The sequence below is a fragment of the Ovis canadensis genome, chromosome 17 (genome assembly GCF_042477335.2).
Source record: "Ovis canadensis isolate MfBH-ARS-UI-01 breed Bighorn chromosome 17, ARS-UI_OviCan_v2, whole genome shotgun sequence".
Lineage (NCBI taxonomy): Eukaryota > Metazoa > Chordata > Mammalia > Artiodactyla > Bovidae > Ovis > Ovis canadensis.
The window spans coordinates 79,703,104-79,727,463 of NC_091261.1; the positions used below are offsets into that span (position 1 = coordinate 79,703,104).

The 24,360-nt window shown below is 60.3% G+C and overlaps 2 protein-coding genes and 1 long non-coding RNA gene across 9 annotated transcripts in view; 2 read left to right on the forward strand and 1 right to left on the reverse strand.

Annotated features, from left to right (window-relative positions):
* Window positions 1-9,309, forward strand: part of CCDC157 (coiled-coil domain containing 157) — a 13,690-nt gene extending 4,381 nt beyond the window's left edge. For 2 of the 4 annotated variants that reach the window (XM_069557261.1, XM_069557260.1), the window contains 10 exons: window positions 206-464; window positions 2,158-2,329; window positions 3,212-3,836; window positions 4,485-4,562; window positions 4,933-5,123; window positions 5,475-5,651; window positions 5,743-5,911; window positions 6,974-7,113; window positions 7,565-7,653; window positions 7,754-8,087. In XM_069557261.1, the coding sequence (XP_069413362.1) occupies window positions 217-464; window positions 2,158-2,329; window positions 3,212-3,836; window positions 4,485-4,562; window positions 4,933-5,123; window positions 5,475-5,651; window positions 5,743-5,911; window positions 6,974-7,113; window positions 7,565-7,653; window positions 7,754-8,003 (2,139 nt within the window). In that variant the 5' untranslated portion in view covers window positions 206-216 and the 3' untranslated portion in view covers window positions 8,004-8,087. Of the gene's footprint in view, window positions 1-205; window positions 465-2,157; window positions 2,330-3,211; window positions 3,837-4,484; window positions 4,563-4,932; window positions 5,124-5,474; window positions 5,652-5,742; window positions 5,912-6,973; window positions 7,114-7,564; window positions 7,654-7,753; window positions 8,088-9,221 lie in introns of those variants that run through there. The other 2 variants (XM_069557262.1, XM_069557263.1) reach the window with 2 other exon arrangements.
* Window positions 9,310-9,938: 629 nt separating this feature from the next.
* RNF215 (ring finger protein 215) lies at window positions 9,939-14,105 on the reverse strand. Of its 4 annotated transcripts, none has more exons than XM_069557266.1 (9): window positions 13,702-14,105; window positions 13,317-13,460; window positions 12,730-12,801; window positions 12,564-12,649; window positions 11,962-12,118; window positions 11,439-11,558; window positions 11,202-11,345; window positions 10,858-10,960; window positions 9,939-10,768 (listed from the first exon to the last, which is right to left on the reverse strand). In XM_069557266.1, exons 1-9 carry the CDS (start codon window positions 13,990-13,992, stop codon window positions 10,746-10,748), a joined length of 1,140 nt encoding a protein of 379 aa, XP_069413367.1. In that variant the 5' UTR covers window positions 13,993-14,105; the 3' UTR covers window positions 9,939-10,745. The 4 variants fall into 4 exon arrangements, with proteins under 4 accessions (XP_069413367.1, XP_069413369.1, XP_069413366.1 ...); XM_069557268.1 differs by having other exon boundaries at window positions 13,759-14,101; XM_069557265.1 differs by having other exon boundaries at window positions 11,202-11,558; window positions 13,759-14,077.
* Window positions 14,106-18,922: 4,817 nt separating this feature from the next.
* On the forward strand, window positions 18,923-23,248 carry LOC138422392 (uncharacterized). Its single transcript, XR_011249859.1, has 4 exons — window positions 18,923-19,451; window positions 20,528-20,669; window positions 21,177-21,282; window positions 21,666-23,248. It is a non-coding gene; the product is annotated as an uncharacterized lncRNA (long non-coding RNA).
* The last annotated feature ends 1,112 nt before the right edge of the window (window positions 23,249-24,360 follow it).

The window sequence follows — 24,360 nt, forward strand, 5'->3', positions numbered from 1 at the left end:
GACTCGGCCACGTGGGCATGGGGTGGGGTGGATAAGAGGGAGGCTGGTGAGGTCACCCACAAGCAGGTCCCGAGGGGGCCAGGCAACAGTCTTCTCCCCGCTGTCAAGGTTAGATTTTAGCAGGTTTTCTTGGGCTTCCAGAAGCTTCCCCCAGCAGCAGCCACATGGCTTTGGCTCATGGGGGGCCCTCTCTGCCCCACCCCAGGAGCCACGAGGATGGCGCACCTACTGGGCAGCCCGGCCTGCATGGACAGCCTGCGCAAGGACCTTACCGACCTGCAGGGTGCCATCGTCGACGTGTTCTCCCGTGCCGGGCCCGTGCGCTTCCCCTCCTGGAAGTTCCCCGACCGCGCGGCCTGTGACCTGGATATGGTGGCCCTGCTGGAGCATTATGACCACGTGCCGGGCGACCCCGAGTTCACGCAGCTGGCCCACGCTGTGCTGCTGGAGCTGGTCATCGATAGGTGAGGGCCTCACCCGAACCCGCTCACCGCAGGATGCCAGCCCCCACCCCTCAAACCCCAGCAGCAGCCCTGGGACCCCCCTCCAGCACCGGCGGTGACAGCCATCACCTTTGAGTGCATGCCGTCCAGGGCTAGGTCAGCTCAGGCCCCTCAAGGCGCCCGCTTCTCGTGCCATGTCGCGCCGTGTCTCACCATCCATCTTCAGGGAGTTGCCGGCCACCCCGTTGGTGCATGTGGCACCGCGGCTCTGCCACCTGCTTCTCCAGCTGCCTCTTAGGGTTTCTGCACGCCGAGGATGCTACATCTGCTGCTCAGAGTCTCCACCGCAGGCTCTATCCTGTCCCTTCTCTGTGTCGTGGGACCAGACACGGGGTGCACTTGTCCACACCCTGGCCCTGCTGGGAAGAGGTCACTGGACTCCCCTCCTGCAGCACCATCGCTTTTATAGCGTCATTCATGTTAGCAGGGTCATCAGCCTCCACTCCCTGGGGACCGCAGCCCAGGCTCCAAACCTTGCATGCTAATGAGGTCACGGGGCCCAACAGGCGGGGACCCCAGGGGCTTGGGGATGACCTGCCTGGGGACAAAGAGGCCTGGGGTAACTAACCACTCAGAGGCCTAGAGGAGCTGTAGGCGGGAAAGTGCTTCTGGGACCCTATGAGGGGCGGAAGGGGTGTGAGCCCAGAACACACTCTCCTTCCTTCGCTGCTGCACCCTCTCCCAGGAAGGCCCCACACACTCCCTTCTGGTCTGGCCAAGGCCCACCCGCCCGGCACAGCCCAGTCTACCCATGGCCTTCTAGGAAGCTGATGCTGACATGTCTTCCCAGCCCTCGCCTGGCCGCTCTGTCCAGGCCACCCTCCACCCACCCCACCCCACCCCCACGCTGCTCATTCATTGTCACAATTCACAGAAGAGGACACCTCGGCCAGAGAGGGGCAGGGCTGGGAGGCGCTCAGCACCCTCTCCCCCAGGCCCTGTCTGCCCAAGGCCCTGGGGGGTTTGGACAGCCCTCCTGTACCTGCAGCAACTAAAAGTCACTTTTCTGCCTGGTCTGTCTTATAAACACAGTTCTTTCGTCTTCTTTTAAAACAGCCAGGTTCCCATGCAAATGCCTGTGTCTCTCCCCAACACCCCTTTACCTTAAAATTAGCCCCCTCACTCAGGGGAGGAGAGGGACCTACCTCTCTCCCTCCAGCCTCTGCTGTCACAGAAGCAGCCCGTCACACAGGAGAAGTTCCCCCCCACCCCCCGCAACACACATACACACACCTAGAATCAGGAAACCACAGGGCGCACTGCCCCGCACCCTTGCCCTGAGGCGTGTGCGGCCTCCCCCATGCGCGGCTTCATTGGTGTCCTCTGTGAGGTAAAGATTCTGAGCCCTGTGACGGAAGGTGGCCACTCAGCCAGCACGTCCTGAGCATCCAGCCTCCCAGAGCCTCCCAGTCCAGTGGGGAACAGCCAGGCAGAAGTGCTACCACCTAGGAGGCCCCAGAGAGGCCCCAAGCTTAGCCTTCAGAGAAGGCTTCCTGGAGGAAGTGGCTCTTGGGTTGTGCAGAGCATATTGTGAGATGCTCCGAGCCCCTGAGGCCCAGGCCAGCCTCACTGGCCGAAGGCCACTGGACTTGTGGTGCCAGGGTGCGTTGGCACCAGGCTCTGCCCCAGTCGACCCTACCGTCTCCGCCTGCAGGCTCCTGCTGCTGCTCCAGAGCTGTGCGAGCTACCTGGAGAACCTGACCTTGGAGCAGATAGTGCCCCCGGCCCGGGCTGCAGGGCCCTGCATGTCTGTGGGGCTCACAGTACGACGCTTCTGGAACAGTCTGCTGAGGCTGGGCATGCTTAGCCAGCAGGCGGCCCTCCAGGTGCGTCCACCACTCCCCTTCCCAGCTGCGGTCACCCTCACGCCAGCCCATCAGCCCCAGCTGCCTCGTCCACCACATGAGCACCGTGCCCGCTGCTGGCTCCACTCTGGAAGTTAGCAATGCAGGCCTTGAGGGTCACGCTGGGGCCTCCCGGCTCTGTAGTGTACACCTTGGGACTCTGGAAAACTCCTGCCCACTCTGAACCTCAGTTTGTTCATCTGTGCAGTGGGAGTGACGACAGTCCTTACCTCCCAGGGCGTGTTTGAGTAATGGGGATTATGAAAGTGTTAGTCACTCAGTCATTTTTGACTCTCTGCGACCCCATAGACTATAGCCCACCAGGCTCCTCTCTCCATGGGAATTCTCCAGGCACGAATACTGGAGTGGGTAGCCATTCCCTTCTCCAGGGGAATCTTCCAGACCCAGGGATGGAACCCGGGTCTCCCACATTGCAGGCAGATGCTTTACCATCCGAGTCCCCAGGGAAGCCCCGATGGGGTTTACGATGAGCCCCGTTTGTCCCGGGCCGCCCCGTCACCCTGACAACCACCTGTGGGCAGGACCACTGTCACCATAACGGGAAGGAAGCCAAAACCGAGAGTGGCTTCGGTGACACACGGGCAGATGGGTCCACTCAGCAAGGGCCCCGCGCCCGGCAGCTGTGTCTGTCACCGTGTCACTCTCCCAGTGCCAGGCGGGTACCTGCATTGACCTGGGCTTGGTAACGGAGGCAGCAGAGAGAGGCGCGCTCCCATGCACGCTGCTGCCATATCCCAGTGCTTGAGCATCGGGCGAGGCTGCTGTCACAGAAATCCCCGGGGAGCCGGTCACCACCCAGGCCTGTCTCCCTCACCTGCCTTCCCTTTCTTTCCCTGACCACAGAAAAGGGCAAATCAAGGAGAGACCCTCACCTCCAAGCCCACAGCCAAGGGCGAGCCTGCCAGGAGCCCGGAACTGGGGACCACCCAGCTTGTCAAGGCACCCTCCCCAGTGCCAGGCCTGCCCCAGGCCTGCCCAGAGCAGGACAGCCTCCCTGTCAGCGTCTCGCTGCAGCGTCCAGGCGGGACGGCCGAGAACACCAGGAGTGTCCACTCCCAGACTGTAGAGACGGCCCTGGTGCCCTGTGACGCGTGCACCAGCGTCCAGGGCAGCCTGCGGGAGGTGGGCAAGGTGGTCATCAACCTGTGTCAGAGCCAGAACCTGCCCTCGTCACTGGGCCGCTTCCAGCAGCTGGTGCAGGACAGCATGGGGCACAGGCCACTGCCGGCTGCCACCGTGGGCCTCTGGGTGGCCGAGCAGAGCAAAGACCTGGCGCGCCTCGGCAAGCTCATGGGGCCCCTCAGGGCCCAGCTGGAGGAGGCCGAGGGCCAGAAGGACGGGCTGAGGAGGCAGGTGGGCGAGCTGGAGCAGGCCCTGCAGCAGGAGGGGGCAGCGCGGCAGCGGCAGGCCGAGGAGGCCGAGCAGCGCCGGGCCCAGTGGGAGCGCGAGAGGCAGCAGCTGCTCGCAGGTCAGCCCCCGAAGCCGGGCCCTGGCGCCCTCCGAGCGCGGGCTCCCCCAGGAGCCAACCCTGCAACAAGGGGGTGGAAGAAACCTGGGCTGGAGACTCAGGGTACAGAAGGCAGGGAAAGGGGTGCGCTCGCCAGGCTGGTTACCCTGCCGGCAGCCTGAGCCCCATCCCGCTGGGGAACGCAGGAGCGTAGAGAACAGGAGTCGTCCCACCAGAGGGGCGAGGGGGCCGGGGGATTCACACACTCCTTTGGGTCACTGAAGGGAACTCATGGGAGCTCACCCCACTCTGGTACCCCCAGCCAGCAGAGGCGCCCCTCTGACCTCCGCAGAAGCTGTCAGGCAGAGAGACATGGCCTTGAGCCTCGCAGCGGGCCAGCCCCCGTGGAGGTCGTGAAGCCTGAGGGAGCTGGGGCGAGCTGCCGCCCTTTCTGAACAACCCTGTCGCCCCCCGGGAGGACATGGAGGCCCAGAGAGGTGCAGACACGTGGCAGCGCCCAAGAGAAAGCAGGGTGGAGGGGCCAGGCCTGCCAGCACCTCCCCAGAGCCCCTCCCAAGTGTCCCACCATGGCGTGGGGCGCACTAGGCATGAAACCCCCACCAGGCCCTGGGGAGCCTCTGAAGGGCCTCTCTCTTGCGGCTGCCACAGAAACAAGTGATCTCAAGACGAAGGTGGCCACCCTGGAGGGGGAGCTGAAGCAGCAGCGTGAGTCCACGCAGGCCGTGGGTGAGGAGTCCCGCCGTGGAGCCCGGCGCCTGAGCCCTTCGCTCAGTGGCCAGACCACCATCCCCCAGTCTCTGTCTCCCGGGCTTCGGGGGCAAAGCCAAGGGAACCACAGAGGAGGCTGGGACTGACCGGCCACACCGCTGGGTGATGCCACCTCCCACCCAGAGAGGGCCTTCTGTTTCCAGCACCCATCTTCGGGCAGGGCTTGGAGCCCCACTCTGTGGCTGAGGACAAACACCGAGGCCCAGAGACGTGCTGTGACAGTACCCCCCCACCCCCCTTCCCAGGTCCCATCCTGGGTCAGAGGCCGTGCAGGGAGTCCCCAGTGCTCCCGGGCCCTGCCCCTTCCCACACGCGCTCCTTCCTGCAGAGAGCAAAGCCCAGCAGCTGCAGGCAGAGGCTGAGCACCGGTTGGAGGCCGAGCGGCAGGTGCGGCAGCTGGAGCAGCAGGTGGAGCTGCTGGCGGGGCGGCTGGAAGGGGCCAGCCAGCAGATCCGCTGGGCCAGCACGGAGCTGGACAAGGAGAAGGCCCGCGTGGATAGCATGGTCCGCCACCAGGAGGTGAGGCTGGGCCCTCCTCCGCGCCTGGGCTCCCACAACAAAGGGTCCGGAGAGACAAAACTCCACCGAGGGGGGACATGCCGGTGACCTCAGAATTCCTGAGTGGAGATCACGACTCGAAAGAAGTGGGCGGAGCCAGGCTGGCGGGAGTCAGCCAACTGCTTTCCAGGGGGCGGGGTCTGCAAGCCTAGGGGCCTGGCCTTGCCCGGGGCTGTGATTCGGCTCGCTTCGGCCCTCCACGCCTCCCGCTGCACGCAGGTGCACAGACGGGATGCAGCACAAGGGGGTGGGCTTGGGGACGGTCGCCTCCCGTGTCCCTCACGGCCTGCCTCTCGCCCACCCCCGGCTCAGTCCCTGCAGGCCAAACAGCGAGCCCTGCTGCAGCAGCTGGACAGCCTGGACCAGGAGCGCGAGGAGCTGCGGGGCAGCCTGGACGAGGCCGAGGCCCAGCGGGCCCACGTGGAGGAGCAGCTGCAGAGCGTGCAGGGCGAGAGAGAGCAGGGGCAGTGCCAGCTCCAGGCCCAGCAGGTGGGGGGCGGGGCGGGGCGGGGCGGGGCCGGCTCCTCCCGGGGGCGGGGCTGCGAGCGGGTCCTCAGCTCGGAGCCTGCCCCGCCCCCAGGAGCTGCTACAGAGCCTGCAGCGGGAAAAGCAAGGCCTGGAGCAGGCGACCACGGACCTGCGGCTGACCATCTCGGAGCTGGAACGGGAGCTCGTGGACCTGAGGGAGCGGGAAAGGCTGCTGGTGGCCTTCCCGGACCTGCACAGGCCCGCGGAAGCCCAGATCCAAAGTAGGGCCCCGGGCTTGGTGCAGAGGACACGCTGGGGCCTGGGGCAGGCGGGCGGCTGGGGGCTCGTCTGGGCAGGACACTGGGGCCTGCAGCGAGGGTGGTGGGGGTGCAGCCGTGTGGCCTCCAGAGCCCCCGTGACACCCGGGTGCTTTGTGTTGTCCACTCCTGGTGTGGACAGGGACACAGAGGCCCAGCAGTGAGGTGACTGCTCAGAGTCACACAGCGGAGTCCAGACACCGGTCTGGCTGCCTCTGTAGCCTGTGCCCTGTCACATGCCAGCCCTGGCTCAGCTTCCGTGTCCCCATCCCGGCATCTCCCCAAACCACACCATGGGGCCAGCTCCAAGGGCGCAATGACCCCAACTGTCCAATGTCTGGGACCCCATGGCATGGGAGCGCTAGAGACCCAGCTCAGAAGACCGGCTGCCAGGCCACCTGGGTCCTCCAGCCCCTAGAGCTCTGGGTGAATCTGGTGCAGAGCTGGCAGGATGATCCACTGCGATCTAGCTGGTCACGTAGGTCATCAGTTCTGAGTGCTGGGCCTCGTGATGCCCTGTCGACCGACCCACAGGCAGGTGACGAACCAGGAAACGGATACCGAGCGGCAGCAGCTTGCCTGGTTCAGTCAGTGGGGATTACCCATCCCCCAGCAGTGGGAAGGAACATCCTCGCTGAATTCCTGGCCCTCAAACCCAGGAGCTGGCCATGACTTTGGGAGAGTCACCGTCTCTCGGGCCCTCCAAAAACAGGTAGCCTTGGAAGAGCTTCACTTCCTTGCCTATTTGCTAAATCTTCAGTGAGCTCCAGTTCCCCCACCCCCACCCCAGCTCTCAAATTCTGCAAGGCTGCGGTCACCTCCCAGCAGGCAGGGGGCTACGGAGCAGGGGCAAAGCCTCAGGAGAAGGAAGGTGCGGGAGGCCCAGAGCACCGACCCCGCCCACTTCCCCGTGCCTGTGGGGCCACACGGCCCAAGGCACAGTGCATCTGCCCTCGGAAGTGCTGTCCCGCTGGGCACAAGAGGGCGACCTGCTGGGTGTGCGGTGCCAGGCGTGCGTCCCCATAGGCTCTGGCAACGTCACGGATGACATGGAGAGGCAGGTGCAGGCCAACGACATCCGCATCCGGGTCCTGCAGGAGGAGAACGGGCGGCTGCGGTCCATGCTGTCCAAGATCCGGGAGGTGGCCCAGCAGGGGGGCCTCAAGGTGGGCAGCATGGCTCCCCAGCCCGAGAGAGGCCAGCCCCTGGGGACTCGGAAGAGGTCCCCCCAACCCAGCGGAGGTCTTGGGCTTCCCCGGGGAACCCACCACCAGCCCTGCTCCTGGCACCTGAGGCCCTCCCGGCAGTTGGTTTTAGCTGTGCCTGCTGTGAAGACTCCCAAGATTCAGCCAGGCATGAGGGTGTCTACATGTCCTCCCCCTCCAAGCCCCCTCCAGCCCTTTGAGCCTTTATTTCAAGTGCACCAGGAGCCTCATCCAAAAGCAAACCTTCCCACACTTAAGAGCTGATAGGCCCCAGGAGGCTTCCCAAACCTGGCCCTCAGAGGAAGGTGTGGACCACAGGTGCAAGCCCTCCCCCCAACCCTGCCCTCTATGGCACCCTCTCTGGTGGGTGTAGAGGGCCCCTGGGCCTTGCTGAGCTCAGTTTTCTTTGCAGCTGATCCCGGAGGACCAGCTCTGGGCCCCTCGCGGCAAGGGAATCCAGGGAGCAGAGCCCCCAGCGCAGACCCCAAGGACATGCCTGGGGTGAGTGAGGCTTTGTCAGAGGCGGGGCGCGTGGCAGGGGTGGGGGGAGCCCGGTCACTTGCTCGCTCACGGGGGATCTTGCCGTCTGGTCTTCCCTCAGGGTCCCGGGCAGGCGGCACTCGCCGGGCAGCAGGCCAGCCAGTGCAGGCAGGGCCCTGCCGGGCCAGCCCCAGGCATCCCCGCCACTGCGGCCCCACAGCCGGCCCGGCAAGTCCTCCCCGGAGGACGTGACCTCCCCGACCAACTGCACCCAGAGCCCCATCCGCGCCTTGGCCAGGCTGAGGAGGAGACTGTCACCAAGCAGGGGCCGGGCCAGCCCTGCACACCAGCCCCAGGAGCGGCCCACGTAACCTGCCAGTTGGGGGGTAGGCTGCAGGGCAGGCAGCTGGCAACCCACCAGGTGTAATAAAGCCCAGGCCACCTGCCCACGGCAACCTTGGCCTTACTGCCTTCCTCCCTGTTCCTGAGTCCCCAGCCCTGAGGGTCACTGGCTGGCAGAGGCCTGGCACACCACATGCCCTCCGTGGAGGGGAAACTCCTGCCTCCCTCCTGATGGGCAACAGAGGACAAGGACACGCTGAGGGCAGAAAGAAGCTTCTAGCACCTGGGCCACCCGAAAGGCAGTCTTTTGATTCGCCACCCCCCCACCCCCCCCCACCCCCCAGAGCAAAGGCTAAGGGATAATGTAGACACACTGGCCCCGCCAACTAAGAGCAGGGTCAGAGTCAGGGGTGTGCAGGCAAAGGGGGATGGCCTGGTGAGGAACCCGAGGCAAGGAAGGGGTCAGAGGCAGGCAGGGGCCACCCAGCTGCGCACCCGGGGGTGGGGACACTAAGGACCCCAGAGTCAGCCTTCCTTTCACTGAGGAATGCCTCACCTTCAGGACACACGAGTGACGAAGGCTTTCTCTAAATCCAGGAGGTTAGTTCCACACGAGGCCACTGGAGGCGGGGCAAGGCTTTACCTAGCCAGAGGGGCCACCCCCGCCAGCCTGGCTGTCCCAGGCCTGTCCCGTGGGGCCCCAGCACCGAGGCCTCCAGGCTCGCCAGCCCTCAGGAGTCCGGTTTTCTTCACAAAAAGGGCCTGCCCTGAGCCCCCTCACCTCTGAAGGGCAGGCGCTAAGGCCTTGCTGAGGACTTCCGGGGGTGGGGGTGGGGGTGGGGGGGCTCTTGGCTTTCTGGGACAGTTTTTCGCGGCCAGGATGCCAACAGAGCACCTCTGTTTACAGAGAAAGGTCAAGAGGGGGCATGTGTGGTCAGGGTGTGGTTGGGGTGAGCCCAAGTCCTCCTTCTGTGGAGCCCGGGGGGCTCGCTGAACTAGGCCCTTCACAGGGCGGCTCGCTGAGGCAGGAGCCTGAAAGCCAGGGGCAAACCTGTCAGCCCGGCTCCGCTCTGCACCCGTTCAGCAGTTCACAGGTCCATAAGTCAGACATCCGAGCCCCACACGGCTGGGTTCTCTGCTCAGGGCCTTAGAATCAGGCCGAAATGAAAGCATCTGCCAGGCTGCATTCCTTTTGCGAGGGACTGGGGCAGATTCCAGGCTCCTTCTGACTGCTGGCCGCATTCCAGCTCCTGCAGCTGCCGAACAGAGGTCCGTTTCCTCGCTGGCCACCGCCAGGGCCGCTCTTGGCTCCGAGAGGCTGTCTAACTTCTCGCCACGTGGCTCCTCCATCTTCGAGTCAGCAACAGAGAATATCTCAGGCTCCGATCCCCTCTACACTTCAAATTCCTGACTTCCTCTTCCTCTACCAACTGGGGGAAGCGCTCTGCTTTTAATGGGCTCCCCTGGTTAGGTCAGGCCTCCCTGGACACCTGCCTTCCCACACATTAAGGTCAGCCATGCCATACAGCACAACCTGATCACGGGAGTAGAGTCCATCAGTGTCCCAGTTCCAGGGTCACACAGGGTGTGTTCATGGGGGCCGGGGGCATCCTAGGGGCTGTTTCATTTTTTGGCTGCACTGGGTCTTCCTTGCTGTGTGGGGGCTTTCTCCAGTTGTGGCGAGCAGGGGCGACTCTCCAGTTGCAACGCAAGGCCTTCTCACCGTGGTGGCTTCTTTCGTTGCAGAGCATGGTCTCTAGGGCGCGCCACCTTAGTCGCCCCGAGGCACGTGGAATCTCCCTGGACCAGGGATTGAACCTGTGTCCCCTGCACTGGAGGTGGTTCTTAACCACTGGGTCACCAGGGAAGTCCCCTTCGGAGGCATTTTAGAGTCCTCCACCTCCCACAGGCAGTAGACCCCGAAGGTGACTTGTTTATCTTAAAACATCCACACATTTTACATCTTATATTAAAATATATCCATGTTTATTTTAATACTAAACCTCTTTGAGCCCCAATTATTTTTTTAATAAAAATGGATGACCCTGGAAAATGTACCACATTTACTCTGTGGCTTCAAGTATCCTGGTCAGCAACCTGTAGCCCCACGGAGCAGCACAGGGCTAGATGGTTTCTAAGGCCTCTGGTCCCAGCCAGGCCCCAGATGGGAGCCCAGCTGGACAGGCCCTGGGACCCACGGCCCCAAGTGCCCAAAGGCCCAATGCCAGCAGGCAGCAGGGGCCTCTAGGTTCAACATCATAGCCTTGACCAAGGTGTGTCCACAAGATGGTCAGGCTAGGGTGCCTCCAAGGCCAGATGGCGCCTCCCCTGACCCACCCCCCAATAAATATGCACAGAACCTGGCCACTGCAGCCTCAGCCCTCAAGGATGCCCTGCCAGCCAGGCCAGGGAGCTCCCAGAGCTCTGGGAACAGGGGCACTGCCCACACCCTCTTCCCCAGATGCCTGGCGGGGGTCCTGGGAGCTGCCTTTGAGGAGGCAGACAGAGACATCCCAGGATGGCAGACAAGGGCCCCAAAGCTGCCTCTCTTCCTGCCAGGTCCGAGCCGTGCATCCTCAGGCTGGGGATGGTGGTCCCTCCCTCCTGGTGTGGATGTGGGTGGGGGACACCTTGCCCCTGAGCAGGGAGGCCCCATCCCTCCCCCCACCCCAGGGCTTTCTGTCCTGCCCCCCGCTGCTGTCCTGTTCCAGGCGTCCAGAACGTAGGCAGGCGGGGCCCCTTCCCCGCGTACAGATACCCCGCCGGGGCAGCTAATCATCAGAGTAGTGGTTCCCTGCAGGAGAGGAGGAGAAACGACAAGGAGCGAGGCGTCAGGTGGGAACCAGGTGGAGCCAGCCAAGAGCCCCCACCCTCGGTGCTCACCCAGGACGTTGAATTTGCACAGCGGGCAGGTCTGCTGGAGCATCAGCCAGGGGTCCACGCAGTCTCGGTGGAACTCATGCTTACAGGGCAGCACCCGGAGCCACTGCAGGGGTGGGGGGCGTGGGCTCAGGCCACAGGGAAGGCCTCCGGTGGGGGTGCCAGGCCCCATGCCCTCACCTGAGCTGGAAACCAAAACCCCTGTGGCCCGACACGCCCCCTCCCCAACCCGTTCTGCTTCCCAGATCTCTGGTGGGGCAGGAAGAAGGCCGGTGGGGGCTCTTCCCAGGTGTGTCGGAAGCACGGCAGGCATCATAGCCCCGCTGCCCTCTGCCCAGGGCACCAACCTGCTTGTTGCAGAAATAGTCCAGACACACAGCGCATGTCTCAGCACCAGGCTCCGGGGAACTCTGTGCTGCCCGGCCCAACCGGCACCTCCGGGTCTTGAGGGATGCCAGCCTCTGCACCACCCGGCGCTTGAGCAGCTCCACCTTGGGGGGGGGGGCAGGGAAAGGGCAGCACAGTTGCCAGTGCTGGGGACACGGGCCCCCCTCCCATGGGTCCCCCCAAGGGCTGGCTCCCACCTGGCCTCCGGGCTCCCGCCGGCTCTGCCGGGATGCCTGCCGCTGAGCCTGCACCACGAGGCCTGTGCACAGGAGCATGGCCACCAGCAGGATGGCATTCCACAGCTGCTGCAGCGGCTTCTGGGGAGGGGAGCCAGGTGTCAGGGCCCCTGGGGCCGCCCCACCCCCCTTCATCCCCCAGTAAATCCACCCTGAGGACCAGGCAGGTGAGGTCCACGGGCATCATGACCCTGGAGGCACCTGGCTTCATCTTCTGAAGACTCTGTCCTTCCTGGCTTTCACAGGAGAAACCGTGAAACCCAGGTGAGGAGTCCGAAGGGGAGTCAAGGCTTTCAAGAGACAAACGGATGTGACAAGAGCAGCAGCTAATGCTGACTGCGTGACCCCGGGTCAGGCACCCACCCAGCCCCTGAACCCTCAGAGCAGCCCTGGGAGGTGCAAGAGGTGGTCTCCCTACCTGGGGAGGAGGAAGCCACAGGACTTGAGACAAGGCATGTGTGTACCCGGCCCCCCAAGAACCCACCTGCTCCTGGGCCCGACTGCCTCCCAGGCACACCAAGTCCTGCCATCCTCCGTAGCCATCCTTAGAGAGGCCACAGGTAGTCCACAGGGTCAGCTTCCACTCGATGTTGGCCGACAGGGACTCTCCACTGGTGATCTCAGCCGTGGCCTGGGTCCTCCTGGGAGGGGAAGCCAGAGGCACTGGACGGAAGGACTCGGGAGGAGAGGCTCAGGTCCACCCGCCCCAGCCTTCTGGGAAGAGGATCCCCTGAGTATCCTGAGTATCACCCCACAGTAGCCCTTCTGCTTTGGCCTCCAGGCCTGTCACAGCCACTGGTTTCTCCAGGTCTTGTGACAGCCGGCCAAGGAGGCCCACAAGCTCAGGGAGGAGCCCATCAGGAGCTGGCTTCCTCCATGTGGAGACCAATCCCCTCTGCCGAGAAAGCAGCCTCCTCACTCCACGCCCTGGCACCTCGCTCCGGTCTCTCCACCCATTTCTCAGGCCAAGAGACTACAGGCTCAGATGAACAGGGAAGGGCCCAGTCCCAAGACCCCTGAGCTCATGGAAGAGCCAGGGAGCCTAGCGCCCAAGCCCCGTCCTTTGGAGCCCATGCCCCAACTCACTGCAGCAGCGCCTCCAACAGCTTGGTGACGTTGGAGGAATAATGCAGGACGATCACTGGCCTGAGCAGAAGCTGGGAAATGTCCAGCTGGAGGGGGACAGGGAGGTCAGGCAGCCCGGGTCACCGTCCCCCCAGCCCTGCCCCGCCCCCAGCCTGACTCGTTTTACCTCTCGGACCACGTTGTGGTTCAGAACAAGGAGCAGCAGGGCTGAGGCTCCCAGGAAGAGTGCCCTCCGCATCTGCAGGGCAGAGCCAGAGGTCAGCACACAGCCTGCCCACACGCCCACCCCACCACCAACAGCCACAGTTGTTCTTGGCTCCTGGTGAGCACTTCCCCTGGACAGACCAGCTGTAAGCAACTTGAGGTCAAGGACAGAAACCCTTATTCCTCCCACCCCCACCTCCAGATGCCCTGTGGGACCCAAACAGCCTGTGCCTTCCCTGGTCCAAGCAGAGCAAGCCTGCCCACCGCACACCCCCCCGCCCCCCGCAGAACTCCCCATCGGATACTCTCAGAGCCTGGTCAAGCTTCTGGACTCTCTCTGGTCTCCTGCCACCTCCCTGCTGCCAAACACCCTGACCCTCGTCTACACCTGGGGGTCCCTTGCCCCACACAGGCCCAGGGCTTCTCTGGAAGGTCCTTAGAGGCCCATCGGGTAGTCTGGCCCTAGTAATTGCCTTGAAAACCCTTCCTCCAGCCCGTCTTCCACATACCACCACCCCTGCTACCCCCCACCCCTCACCCACCCCGCACCTGCTGAACCAGAGCCTTGGGATAGGCCTGCGGGCCAGCGCCCTGACTCTCCTGGTGAATCTGGGCCTCCTGCTCTTTGCCCACGTATGCCACCGCAATCCAGCCTTCTACGGGCGCATCCTGCTCAGCGTCCACGATGTCCATCTGTGGGGCGAGAAGCCGTGGGTAGAGGGAGGGCGGGGAGGAAGGGGATCGGACGCAGAGCGGATGCAAGGCCAGGGTCTGGGAACGAGTTTGCAAGAGAAAGCACCCGATCTCCGGTTCTGGAAACCGGAGGGCTGGGAGCCTGGGCAGTCTAGGGGAAGGGGCGCTGGGCTGCCAGGGCTTGGTCCAGGATGAAGACCAGATGTGGGTGCAGGGTCTGCGGCGGCTCAGCGGCGCTCACCAGCAGCAAGCGGCCGCCCAGCGGGGGCGCCGGGTCGGCCTCGGGGCCGATCCTCACCCCCTGCAGCACCAGCGCGTCCTGCCGCGGCAGCCTCACGTCCACCCGCACGGCGCGGGCCCCGCCCCGCCCCGCCCCGGCCGCGGGCTCGCCGCCGTCCGCCGCGGCCCCGGGCCCCGCCAGGCCCAGCCAGAGCGGCAGTAGGGGCAGCAGCAGCAGCAGTGGCGACGGCGGCGGCGGCGGAGGAGGCGGCGGCGGCGGCGACCTCAGCGCGGGGCGAGCGGCGGGGCCCATGGCGGGACCCGGGGAACAGACGACGCGGGGACGCCGGGGCGGGGGTGGTGTCCTGGGCGTGGGGGGGAGAGGGGGAGCGGCGGGAGCGAGGGCGCAGCCGGACAAGGCGGGGCGCGGAGGGGCGGGGGCGTGGCTGCAGCCGGACGGGGCGGGGCGCTGAGGGGCGGGGCGGGGCTGCAGCCGGACGGGGCGGGGCGCCGGGAGGCGGGGCGCCGGGAGGCGGGGCGGCCCCTCGGCGCCGCCAGCACCCAGGCTGGGCCTCGCGCGCCCCCTGGTGGCCTCGGAGAACTCGGAGCGACGGCAGCCACGCGGAGGTGGGAAGTCAGAGAGCCTGCGCTCGCAGTTTTCCTTTGTCCGATGGCAAAGACCAGAGGAAAGGACCCCGACAGAGATAGGTGAAAAATAGTCGGTGACTCGGGGAGGCCGAGGCACGCCGAGGGGCCCGAGGCACGCCGAGGGGCCCAGAGGGCAGCAGCAAGGAACTTCTGGGGGTCTGGACACTGATACTTGCTCTTAAGCGGCCTGGCCTGCCGGTCACAAGGTCGGCCTGGTTCTCCAGTTCTCTACCAGACTGAACTCCCGGAGGCGGACCAGGGACTGGTCTGGCAGGCGGGTGGGTGATGGAGAGGGGGAACTTGAGACAAGAGTGTTGGAGGGGCAGAGAGAGGTGCCAGGCGTTCCCGGCCCCAGGGGCCCAGTGCCTCAGAGGGGCCCTGAGGCTGGGTCTTCAGGCGGGTCACTTTCCTGGGCTTCGAAACAGGCACGGTAGAAGACCAGCACCGTCGCACCCCTGACCAGTCATCTCTTGATGCCTGCAGCAATCTGAAAATTATGTGAATGGTCCCAAAACTTGTCCTTAACTCCCAGGGGTTGCTGCTGCTGGGAGCTGGCTCAGTCTAAAAACTGGGCCTTTAGAAAAACTGTATTGTGATAAAAGAACAAAGCCCTAAAGAGGCATGACATTTTATTTTGAAAGTTTTATTTTGAAAGATTTCAAGCATGCAGAAAAATGGAAAGAATATTGCAGGGGACACCTGTGTAACCACCAACACTGAACCACCAAGATGCTCCTGAAGAATTAGTTGGAGAGAATAACACATATAATAAAGGTGCAGTAATCAAAAACAGCATGGGAAAGATAGACATATAGACACGCGGAATAGAATTGGGAGTCCAGAAATAAACCCAGAGATCCACAGGCAGTTGATTTTCAACAAGGGCACCAAGACCATTCAGTGAGGGCAAGAACATTCTCTTCCACAAATGGTGCTGGGACAACTGGCTATCACATGCAAAAGAATGGGACTCCTACCTCACACTGTATACAAAAATTAACTCAAAATGGACTAACAGTGGAAATGCAAAATGGTGTTGCTGCTGTGGAAATCAGGATGGTGGTTCCTCAAAAACAAACAAACATAGAATTACCCTCTGATCCACTTCTTGGTATATCCAAAAGAATTGAAAGCAAGAACTCAGACAGATGTTGGTACACCAGCATTCATAGCGGCATTATTCACAACAGCCAAAAGATGGAAACAGGTTTGTTTTGCTTGTTGCACAAGGTGAAACGCTGAGACGCTGAGGTCTGCCGCAAAAACAGCCAGGCGAGGAAGTAGGAGAACAAGCCTTGAGTCTGCCTCCCCGAAGGCCAGGGGCTCAGGGTATTTATGGCATGAAAATCAAGCAGCAGGGTGGTCTGGGGGTGGGGGAGCCCAGGGAAAGGTGACTGAGGAAAGGTGAGGCAGTCTTCATTCTGCGCAGGCGCAACTAAGCTACAAGCCTCTGCAGGTTCATCGCATAATCTGAGGGAGGAATTATCGGCTCTCTGAAATCAAAAGGTTTCGAAGCACAAACCCAGCATGTGCCCAGGTGGAGGGTCAGTGGTCCTATCCAGTCTTAACCAGCTTAGCTCAAACTCGACACGGCTGACTCCATTTCTAGAAAACAACTCGGGTGAACATCTTATTGTTTACACCATGTGCTGCTTAGAAGACATGCATCTCAAAATGACCTTGGTTAGTGAAGGCTGGTGAAATGGATTGACTCATCACCCTCAGTTTCACAACTGAAATGTCCATCAGTGGATAAATGGGTAAACCTCAGATATGCAGATGACACCACTCTTACGGCAGAAAGCGAAGAGAAACTAAAGAGCCTCTTGATGAAAGTGAAAGAGGAGAGTGAAAAAGTTGGCTTAAAACTCAACATTCAGAAAACTAAGATCATGGGATCTGGTTCCATCACTTCATGGAAAATAGATGGGGAAACAGTGGAAACAGTGACAGACTTATTTTTCTGGGCTCCAAAATCACTGCAGATGGTGACTGCTGTCATGAAATTAAAAGATGCTTGCTCCTTGGAAGAAAAACTATGACCAATCTAGACAGCATATTAAAAAGCAGAGACATTACTTTGCCAACAAAGGTCTGTAGAGTCAAAGCCTTGGTTTTTCCAGTGGTCATGTATGAATGTGAAAGTTGGACTATAAAGAAAGCTGAGCGCTGAAGAACTGATGCTTTAGAACTGTGGTGTTGGAGACTCTTGAGAGTCCCTTGGACAGCAAGGAGATCCAACCAGTCAATCCTAAGAGAGAATATTCACTGGAAGGACTGATGCTGAAGGTGAAACTGCAATACTTTGGCCACCTGATGCCAAGAACTGACTCATTTGAAAAGACCCTGATGCTGGGAAGGATTGAGGGTGGGAGAAGGGGGCAACAGAGGATGAGATGATTGGATGGCATCACTGATTCAATGGAGATGAGTTTGAGTGAACTCCAGGAGTTGGTGATGGACAGGGAAGCCTGGTGTGCTGCAGTCCATGGGGTCACAAAGAGTCGGACACGACTGAGCGACTGAACCGAACTGAGTTTTAATATGTCGGTATCATGGAATATTATTTAGTCACAAATAGGAATGGGGCTTCCCGGGTGGCACAGTGGTAAAGAGTCCACCTGCCAGTGCAGGAGATGCAAGAGGCTCAGGTTCAATCCCTGGAATGGGAAAATCCCCTAAAGTAGGAAATGACGGCCTGCTCCAGTATTCTTGCTTGGAAAATCCCATGGACACAGGAGCCTGGTGGGCTTCAGTCCGCAGGGTCAAAAAGAGTCGGACACAACTCGCAGTCATGAGCCACTGAGCACAGCACGAATAGGAATGAGGTACTGACATCCATGACAACATGATGACCCGTGACGACATTATGCTAAGTGAGAGAAGCCGGACGCGAGAGGCCATGTGTTAATATTATTGTGTAATGTGTCCAGAATAGATAAATCAGATGGGAAGCAGATGAATGGATGCAGGGAGGGGGAAATGGCATGTGACTGCTTCATGGTTCAGGGCTTCCCTCGGGTGACAGAAAGGTTTTGAAACTGAATAGAGAAGCTGGTTGCCCACCATTGTGAATATACTCAATACCACTGAAATTTTTACTTTTTTGATTTTTTTTTAAGATGTCAGTTATTTTGCCAATAATCTTTTTTTCAATAGTATTTATTTACTTACTTACTTTAATTTTTGGCCTCATCGTGGGGCATGCAGGATCTTAGTTCCTTGACCAAGATCGAGCCCAGGCCCCCTGCATTGGGAATGAGAAGTCTGAGCCACTGGATCACCGAGGAAATCCCTGAATTTCTTTTTTACTTTAAAGTGGTTAATTTTAGGTTGTGTGAATTTCATTTCCATGAACAAAATAATGCAGGCCTGGCTGTATAGTAACAAAACTCTAAAAATCAAGCAAATGAGAAACAGGAAGCTCAGATTGCCAGCGTGGAGTTTTATTGTGAAGGCCGGGTCCCCGCAGTCTCAGTGCTGTGTTTCTAAGTCACTTGATTGTTATATCATCCTGCTTTGCATAGGTTACTAACCTTCTTTTGTAAGGTATCATTCTTCCTAAATTGCACAGTGCCCTGGGGAGGCCCTGTGCGGTCCATGGAGAGTCTTGCTTCTCCAATTCTGTGAATGTCACAGCCTGTCTGTCAGTCCCAGTGACAAGGTTGCAAGGACAGAGCCTGCAGTCAGCCAGGCTGTTGGCTCCACTGCCTCCCTGTCCATGTTCCCACCACTGACTCCCTGCTCCCACACTTATTCCCAAGGCAGGGGGTCCTCACAGCCCCCCAACACACACACACCTCCCAGATGCAGACCTTAGCTCACACCCGTCCCCACCTGGAACACACCTCTGCTTCCCTACCAGTGTCCATATCCTAGCCTCCATCTGAGGGAGCCTGAGGGCTGCTGTAAACATGGCGAGCCGTCACTGCCTGTGGTCTCTCCTCCCATGGGCAGCCCTGGCGATCCTGGGAGAGACAGAGGCCTGAAGATACAGTCTTAATGTGGGAGAGTGTAGCCCAGGCCAGGCCAGCCCAGTCCAGGTCCTTCTGCTGCTGGGTGGGGTGGAGCTGGGGGCTGTGGGGGAGCAGTCGAGATCAGCTTTCTTGCCCTGGGTCCCCAAATGGGAGTTGGACTAAACAGTTGTTGGCGGGTAGGGGAGTTCCTTTCATCAGGCGCACTGTGATCCCAAACGGCTTGTGTCTTGGTGTAGAAGGTCTCCTGGCCCTGGGCTGGGCTGTGAACTGTGTGGAAGAGGCCTCTGTGTCCCTCACCTTTCCTCACCCCTGCTAAAGTTGCAAGGGGACAGAGGAAGAAATGAAGCTGTTAACGAAAGTGTGAGGTGCGTGGGGTGTTTTGCCCAATGCGCTAATGGGGTGGGGGCAGGGAAATGATTTAGACCTGGTACCAGGAATGGAGTATGTGGGGGGGCGGTGGCTGGCACGGGCTGCTCTTCCTCTGCTGTGAAATGAATTCTTCAGTGTGACTCCAGGCTGTGCATATAATGGGCAAGCATCCCGCGAGTCCAGGGATGGGAGTGCCGGCAGGATATGGAGAGGGCAAACCCATGTTCAGAATACAAGTTGGCCCCAGTGAGCAGGAACCTTGGCCCCTGTGATGGAGACGCGGCAATGTGCCGAGGCTACCACTAGGTGGCAGGTTCATCCCCACGGAGCGCCTCTGGGGGTGGGGGTGGGGCACACTGGGCCCGGTGTTGGTCTCTGCTGTGTTTACAAAGTGGGGCCTTCAGGAAGGCTTCCGCGGGCGGCACCGTGGTAAAGACTCCACCTGCCAATGCAGGAGACGCGGGTTGGATCCCTGGGTCGGGACGATCCCCTGGTGGAGGAAATAGCAACCCACTCCAGTATTCTAGCCTGGGAAATCCCGTGGACAGAGGAGCCTGGCGGGCTACAGTTTAGGGGATGGCAAACGAGTTGGACACGACCTCGTGACTGATCCCTCCAGGAGGGCAAAGCCTTGCTCACAGGGACTCATCACCCGCGGGATGAGGATACACAGGCTGCTGGCCCCAGATCCTCGAGGTGCAGATCAAAGGAATGATTCCAGCGAGCCCAGACTTGCATCTTCCCAGACACAGAAAAGTGCTAAGTCCCTTAACTCGAGGTATCCAGTTTCTTTTATTAACAGCAATCTTCTGATGTTCCAACTGCCCGGGCTTTGTCACAAAAGCTCCTATCCCTCTTGGCTCCCCACTGCTTCCTCTTTGAAGAATTATCTGAGATGCTGTGTTCTGGGCTTAAGCCCTTAGATTTGACCACCAATTTAAACATAAATTTTAGGTTGTGCTTTTTTTTCCCCTCCCCTAGTTGACAGGGGCTTCAAAGCCAGTTGCAACAAGAGAAGGCTAGATGGTGGCAGGGAGGGCTGTATTTTCAGAACTCTGAGGTCCTTGAGGTCTCCACGTTACAGGCACGAGCCCCAGAACACACACCGAATCATCTCAGCAAAATCTTAGGCTGTCCCTCAGTTGCCTCGTGTCTTTGCCACCTCCCTCCACTCATCCAGATGCCCAGTGAGGGGTGATGACTCACGTGAGGTCACGCCAGGCAGGTGAAGGGTGGCCATGTAAGTGTGAGGTGGCAAGGGGAGGGGCTGCAGCGTGGGGGGCGGCCAGCATGCTCAGGGTCCAGTCCTCGGGGGACAGAGTATTGGGTCATGCCCACAAATGGATGGCCACCCCACTGGGGTTTGAGGCACTGGGCGTGTAGCTGTGACCGTGACCAGCCGTGGCTCCTGCCCTCAAGAAGAGATGGTCAAACATAACCACTTATCTCATACCGTGGTAAGTGCCACAGAAGGAGAGAAAATGGCATTAGAGTGTGACCAGGGCTGGGGGGCCACTTCAGCTTCAGTGCCAGGGAAAGAGGCCTCTCCAAGAGGGGGGTGGTGAGGGTTAAGACCTGAATGGCAGCGGCTTCCCTGCTGATCCAGTGGCTAACATTCCGCTTTCCCAGTGCAAGGGGCCTGGGTTCGGTCCCTGGTCAGGAAACTAGGTCCCACATGCTGAAACTAAAAGTCTCGCATGCCACAGGGAAGCTCAAGGCTCCCACATACCATAACTGAGGGCTGGTGCAGCTAAATAAACGTGTAAAAAACTTTAAAGACCCGAATGGCAAAAATATCTGGGAGAAGAAGCAGGAAGTTCAAGTAAAACAACTGATACATTTCCTATGTTCCAGGCCCTGTTCAAGAGAATTGCATGAGCTCACTCTAATCTCATCAGCACCACATGGGTAGGAAGATTGTCGCCGCCATCTGTGAGGGAAACTGAGGCACCAAGGTCAATAACCCCAGTCGGTAATGGACCCTACCTGAACCCAGGTAGTCTGGCTGCAGAACAGGCTGCTCCACTTCTCAAAAGCATTGGCAGGGAGTGAACGAGCCTGGTGGTGGAACCTGGGTGCAGGGGTGTGGGTAGAAATGGCAGACCACTCGTCCTTAGGGAAGCCTCCAGGCTTGCGCCAGCTGGCGCCAGAGCCGGGCAGGGTCTCCAGGACCCCCTCCTGCCCTCCCCTCCTCACCCCTCCCCTCTGGGAGCCCTGAAATGCCTGCTCCCTGCCCCCAGCCTCTCGGTTCACAGCTAACTGGGCCACCTCCTTCTAAAGGGATTTGACTCCTGGAGAAAACAGGAGACTGGTGAGAAAGGGTTTAGGGATTAGACAGCGATACCCGGGAAGGTAAGGGACTTAATTAGGGGGGCTCGGGTGTGGGAAGTGGGGCGGGGAGAGGATTTGTGTCTTCGTAAAGCCCGGGTGGACTGCGGAAGTGAGGAGGAAGGGGGGTCCTGGGGAGGGCGGGCTGGGTTTCTCACATTCTGTGTGCCTTCAGGAATAATACAGGAGAGATCAGAGCACTAAGAAGCCCTCCTCTGTGTGCACCCACCGCTGTTCCAGCCATTATTTTGCTCGGAATTCTCAGCAACCCTGGGAGCAAGGTGAGGATTAGCTTTCTCCCCAGGTGACTGACACCCAGAGAGGGCCGGCGACTTTGCTGCCGGCAGAGCTGCATTTGGCTACCGGGCTCCTCACTGCTGCTCTGGTCTGCTGCCTCTGCTCTCGAAGCATCAGTGCAGGGCGGGAGGCAGCGAGGCACGTCCAGGGGACAGCAGGGGGTGGTGGAGAGCAAACCGTGAGGGGACTGACACGTTGCCATCCTGTACTCTGGGCTGGACCCTGAGGGCTCCTCAGCCCACCCCCTCCCTGATATGCACCCCTCCCCCCAAGGGAAATCCCTGTGCAGCCCTCTGACCTTCGAAGGCGCTCTTGTCCACAGTCTGAACTCAGCCTGTCGGATATTCCACTCTCATCGAACCTCCAGGATACCCCAGGTCTGAGATGGAGAAAGACCAGCCACCCCCGCCCAGCTCAAGGATTTCAGAATAGCTCCTTCCCCCCTCTGGGTAACAGAGGATGAGATGATTGGATGGCATCACTGATGCAATGGACATGAACTTGGGCAAACTCCGGGAGATGGTGAGGGACAGGGAAGCCTGGCATGCTGCAGTCCATGGGGTCACAAAGAGTCGGACACAACTGGACAACACCGCTCAAGGGTCCTTCCCAACAGCCGGCAGCCGGCCCTCCTACCGCCATGCCCCCCAAGCCCTGACTCTTTATGTGGCCCCCACGCCCTACACACTTCTCCACAGCCTGATCTCAGTCTGGGCATGCCCTTCTCCAACACTGTAAGTTGCCCGAAGGCATCTTTTTACTTCACAATTAGCACAGTGCTCAGTTAAATATGTACCAGATGCGTGAATGAACGGGGCTTCCCAGGTGGCACAGTGGTACAGAATCCGCCTGCCAGAGCAGGAGACGCAGGTTCAGTCCCTGGGTCCGGAAGATCCCCTGGAGAAGGAAGTGGCGACCCACTCCAGTATTCTTCCCAAGATAATCCCATGGACAGAGGAGCCTGGTAGGCTGTAGTCCGTAGGGTCACAAAAGAGTCGGATGCGACTGAGCGCACAGACATGACTGAGTGCGTGAATGGATGAAAGAAAGGTCTCCAGACCTCCTCTGTTCCCTCCTGTCTGGCCGACTCCTGCTCAGCCATGGGGGCTCTGGGGAATCTAGGATGTCCCCACCCCCTGACTGGACAGGGACCCTCCCGTCTGCACCTGCTAAGGCGGCGCTGACCACTCTGTACTGAAGGGCCTGTGGCCTTGGCCATCTCCCTGTGGGTCAGGAACTCCCCGGAGGGCAGGACCTCTGACGTGTCCCCCGCCTGGCCCCACTCCTGCCGCCTATGTGCTTGTGGAGCCGAGGTATGACAGGCGCTCAGGCTCTGCGCTCCACTCGGGAGCCTGGGCCGCCTGGATGGGGCGGGCGGGTAGTGGAGCAAGACCCTCATCGAAGTGGCCTCCGCCTGCCGCTGTCCCTTCCGCTGTCCCGGGCGGTGCAGATCTGTTTATTCTTCCCCCACTTGTGTCAGAAGAAAACTTGAGGCAGCACGTGGCAGGGCTGGAAGAGGCTCAGAGTCTGGGCCTTTCTGCATGGCCTCCCACAAACACAAGGGCTTTCCGGAGAGTTCCAGCTGCCCCAGCCCCCTGCAAGTAGAGCGTTGCACAAATATTTGTTGAAGGGTTTAAAGGACTGTTCTCTCTGACTCTCGAATCGCCATGCCAATCTCCGCACCACCCCTTGCCCGTTGGCACCACAGAACCAGAGGGGAGGGCACCCTGGGGCCTCTGACCTCCTGGTCAAGGCCCTTGTTTCAGAGAAGCCCAGAGGTCAAGGGCGGAGGCCCCCTGCTGAATGGTCACTGTGCGCATCCACAGTTCTAAATGAAAAGGCGCATAAACGATATACATAAGTGTATAACTGAGCTCCTTTGCTGTACAGTGGAGACTGGTACAACATTGTGAATCAGCTATACTTCAGTTAAAAACAAACAAGGAAACATGACTTCCCTGCTGGTCCCGTGGTTAAGAATCTGCCTGTCAGTGCGGGAGACTCGGGTTCGATCCCGGGTCCCGTAAGATCCCACACGCTGAGGGGCAGCTACTGAGCCACAGTGGCCGAGACCACTCGCCGCAAGCGTGGGCTCTGAAGTGTGGACCGCCGAAGCCTGCGTGCCTAGAGCCTGCGCTCCACAGTGAAGAGTAGCCCCCACTCACGGCACCTAGAGAAAGCCCGCATGCAGCAATGAAGACCCGGCACGGCCAAAAATAAGTAAATAAAAACCAAAACAAAACTAACAAAACATAAAAAAGCCCAGGGTCTGGACTCCCGGTCCAGGGCTCCTGCCTGGGTTCAGAACCGCCTCCCAGAGGACTCTCCAGCTCTGGGTATTACCTCTCGAGACTAAAACTGTTACCGCACACCTCCTCAGGCTCTGGGTCCCAGCAGCCTTCTTTGTTACCGCACACCTCCTCAGGCTCTGGGTCCCAGCAGCCTTCTTTTCAGCGGTCTGCACACCCATGCCGGCGGGATGCCCTGGGAACAGCGCACCCATCACAGAGGTGGCAAGAGGCAGGGCCTGGATCGTGCTCGGGCCTGCCTGCCCCGCGAGGCTGGGCTCTTTCTGTAGGGCCGGGCTGTGCCTCATCGCCACCACTACAGTACACAGCGGTCAGCGCCAAGGCAGGCACAGAGCGGGGCTACTGGTTAGCAGAGGCCATGCTGGGCTGGGAGGATCCGGGCGAGGTTGCTGGAAACAAGATTGGATCAGGCTTTGAAGGCTGGGGAGGGCCTGGCAGGAGGAAAACAACTCTGAAGAGGCGGGAGGGCAAATCTGAGCAGCCTGGGGCTTCTCTGACGGAGACGACAGTGCCCAGCAGGGAGGAGCGGCCCTCGAGGCCACGGGACGCCGCGTGAGCTGCGGGTAAGGCCCTGAGTTGCACTCAGGGAGGCTGGGCTGACCCCTGCAGAAGGCACCAGGGAGCCATTGCGGGTTCTTGAGCAGGGGAGCCACATACTCAGACGGGGCTCGGGGGGTGGAGAAAAGGTGGGGACGTGGAGGAGCGAGTCTCACTAAGTAACCAGCCTGGAGGAGTTTCATTTTTGTAGATAAT

Bases quoted from the DNA above. Each gene is read 5' to 3' on its own strand.
- RNF215 (XM_069557264.1), bottom strand. From the start codon at position 13,992: ATGGGCCCCGCCGCTCGCCCCGCGCTGAGGTCGCCGCCGCCGCCGCCT. The intron at 12,650-12,729 runs GTAAAACGAGTC...GTCCCCCTCCAG, and splicing joins ACCACAACGTGGTCCGAGAG to CTGGACATTTCCCAGCTTCT. The intron at 11,559-11,961 runs GTGGGTTCTTGG...TCCCCTCCCCAG, and splicing joins GCAGTCGGGCCCAGGAGCAG to AAGCCGCTGCAGCAGCTGTG.